This window comes from Plasmodium gaboni, assembly GCF_001602025.1.
Source record: "Plasmodium gaboni strain SY75 chromosome Unknown, whole genome shotgun sequence".
In the NCBI taxonomy this organism is placed as follows: Eukaryota; Apicomplexa; class Aconoidasida; order Haemosporida; family Plasmodiidae; genus Plasmodium; species Plasmodium gaboni.
In genome coordinates this window covers 3,267-6,148 of record NW_017385435.1, presented here as the reverse complement: position 1 = coordinate 6,148, position 2,882 = coordinate 3,267, and the positions used below count along the sequence as shown (strand labels likewise).

Sequence of the window (2,882 nt, the reverse complement as noted above, 5' to 3'; positions counted from 1 at the left end):
AATAAAGAATTTTTATTTTAAGTAAATCTTATATATTTTTTTAAAAGTATTTTCGTGATTAAATTATACGTTAACGTAAAAGAAATTTATTTAACAACAATAATTTGTTTTAATATATTATGTTTATTTTTAAAAATATATAATAATATATATATACTTAATTTCTTTTTGCTGTGTAATATATTTTTAAAATGAATAAATACAAATTTGTATTATTTTACTAAACGTTATTCCTTTTTTTTGTAACTTATTTTAGTTTTACATAATTTGCTTTATCTAAAAAATTTAATAACTATATTTGTATTTATTCTTATAATTATCAATTGTTTTTGTTTTAAATAAATATATAATATCCTCATGAATTATAATATATTTCAAATATTATAAGTATAAAGAAAACAATGAACAAATTTACATATTTTATCATGTACTTGTTATTTTATTTAATACATATAATTGAAATAAATTATAATTATATATATGTTTATTGTAATATTTTTTTGGTTTATTAAGAGATATAGACAAATAAAAGAAATTTATATAATGCTATATATATATATATATATATATATATATATATATATATTGTATTTTATGCAATTAAAATAACATTAATATAATATTAAATTAATATATTTTGTAAAATATATTTATATATATACATATATATTTAAAAAATAAATTATGGTTTTTATAATTATATAAATATTATATTTTAAAGTACAATTATTGAGTCATTATTTATGTGTAGTGTAAAATATAATTATAATATATATATATATATATATATATATATATATTTATTTATGTTATTATTATTAGTATTGTTTTTATATAATGACTTTTAAATAAATTTATTTATTTCATTTCTTAATATAAATACTGATATATATGAATTGGTATACATTTTAATGTAATCAAAGAACATTATTAAAAATGGAAGTATTATAGACATAGGAACAGATACTACAGCTGTTCTAGTGAGAAAAATTACATATTTTACAATATATGTTAGTGTCTTTGGAAGAATTAGTTGAAATAATTTATATATAATAGGAAAGAAAAAGAATATGTTTAAGAAATTTTTTAATTTTGAAAAACTAAATGAACATATATTTAAAATGTGAGAATAAAAGAACATTTCTAAAAAAAAACATTTATAATCCTTTTGTCTTTGTTAATATAAACATTGTAAATTTTCTTTATATATATTATTATTTATTTTTTTCATACTTTTAAGCTTTAAAATAATTTAAAATTTCTTTTTATACTTTTATTATTTATAATTTATATTTGTTCTATTATGAAATCGTCAATTTTTAAATGAATATAAATATTAATTTGGATATAATTGTGAATTATTTTGTTGTAGTTCGTCGTCTATTAAATTATTTATACGAATGAGTGTTTTTCTTTCGTTATCGTCTAATAGTTTAATTTTTAAATAATTAAGTTTATGTAACGTAGTGTTTCTTTGATTTATTAAAATATAATTTGTCCTAATTCTTATATGAATGAATTTTGTTTTTTATATATTCGTTAATATTTTGAGTATTTATCATTTCAGTTGTGTTATAAAAAATAGAAAAAATATATTTCTTTTATTTATTTAAATTTTTTTTACTTAAAATATTTTCGTCCTACAAAAATGAAATTAACAGAAAATGAGAAATATAATTGTGAATATATTTATTTTCATTTGACATTATGCCATTATGTTTTTTATTATTTTTATTCTTTAAAGATATAGTATTTAATGTGTATATATTAAATTAATAATATTTTCTTATTTATGGAATATATAAATGATATACATATATTATTACTATTAATAAAAACACATTATAAATAATATTGATGAGTACTTTATATATTTTATATAAAAGAATAAAATTATCAATTAATCTACATTTGTATTAAATAAATATATATATATATATATATATATATATTATAAAATGATTTTCTTTCTTTCTTTTTTTTTTTTTTTTTTTTATATACAATTTAATTGTGATGGATTAAATGACTATCCTTCCCCTATTCAATTTAATAATCATATATTTAGAAGGATTATGTCTGCCAATGAATCTGTTGATGTTGCTGTTGAGACGCAAACAGAAAAAACATTTAATAATACGATGGAACTTATGGACGAGAAACCTTTAGAATTATATTATTCTAATAATAATAGAGAAGAATCAGTAGAAAAATTTTTAAGTAAATTAGGTAATTTTAATAGGGACCATTCTGGTATTTCTACAATAGAACGTGCTAATAGTATATTAAGGTTATGTAATAATAAAAAGGAAGTTATCGTATTAGAAGAGCACGATATATTAAGTCAATTTCTTAAGGCACATGTATCGAATGTATTCAGTGAAAATAAATCATTATTTAAACATTTATTAAATAAAGATATATGTACTACATATGAAATAAATTTTGATAAAAATAGTGAAAGCACATTATTAACAAACAAAAACGATTTACAAATAAATAAAGAAATATCATTATTGGGAAATGAATCAGAACAAATCAATAAATTATTAGATCTATGGAAAAGAGTCGTAAAAAATGAAGAAAACAAATTTAACCTTTTAAAAAGAAATTTATATAGTCAATATTTGAAACTAAGAAATAGAAGTAGATTACCACATGACAAATTGAATAGCATATTAAATGAATGTAATATGATAGTTAAAAAATATAATAATAATAATTATAAGATTATTAATGAAAAATATCAAGTATGGTTAACTGTTACTCCTCATAATATATTTGAATTTAAAATATTTATAATGGCTTATAGATTAACATGGAGAACGTTAATAAAAGAATTACATACAGAATATACAGAATTATTAAAAAGATCATTTAAGTAA

The 2,882-nt window shown here is 16.2% G+C and overlaps 1 protein-coding gene across 1 annotated transcript; it reads left to right on the top strand.

Annotated features, from left to right (window-relative positions):
* Positions 1–2,072: 2,072 nt before the first annotated feature.
* PGSY75_0029100 (exported protein (PHISTb)) lies at positions 2,073–2,882 on the top strand (the record flags this gene model as incomplete). Its single annotated transcript, XM_018783431.1, has 1 exon — positions 2,073–2,882. A coding segment is annotated over one exon (810 nt), but the record flags the coding sequence as incomplete, so codon positions are not given.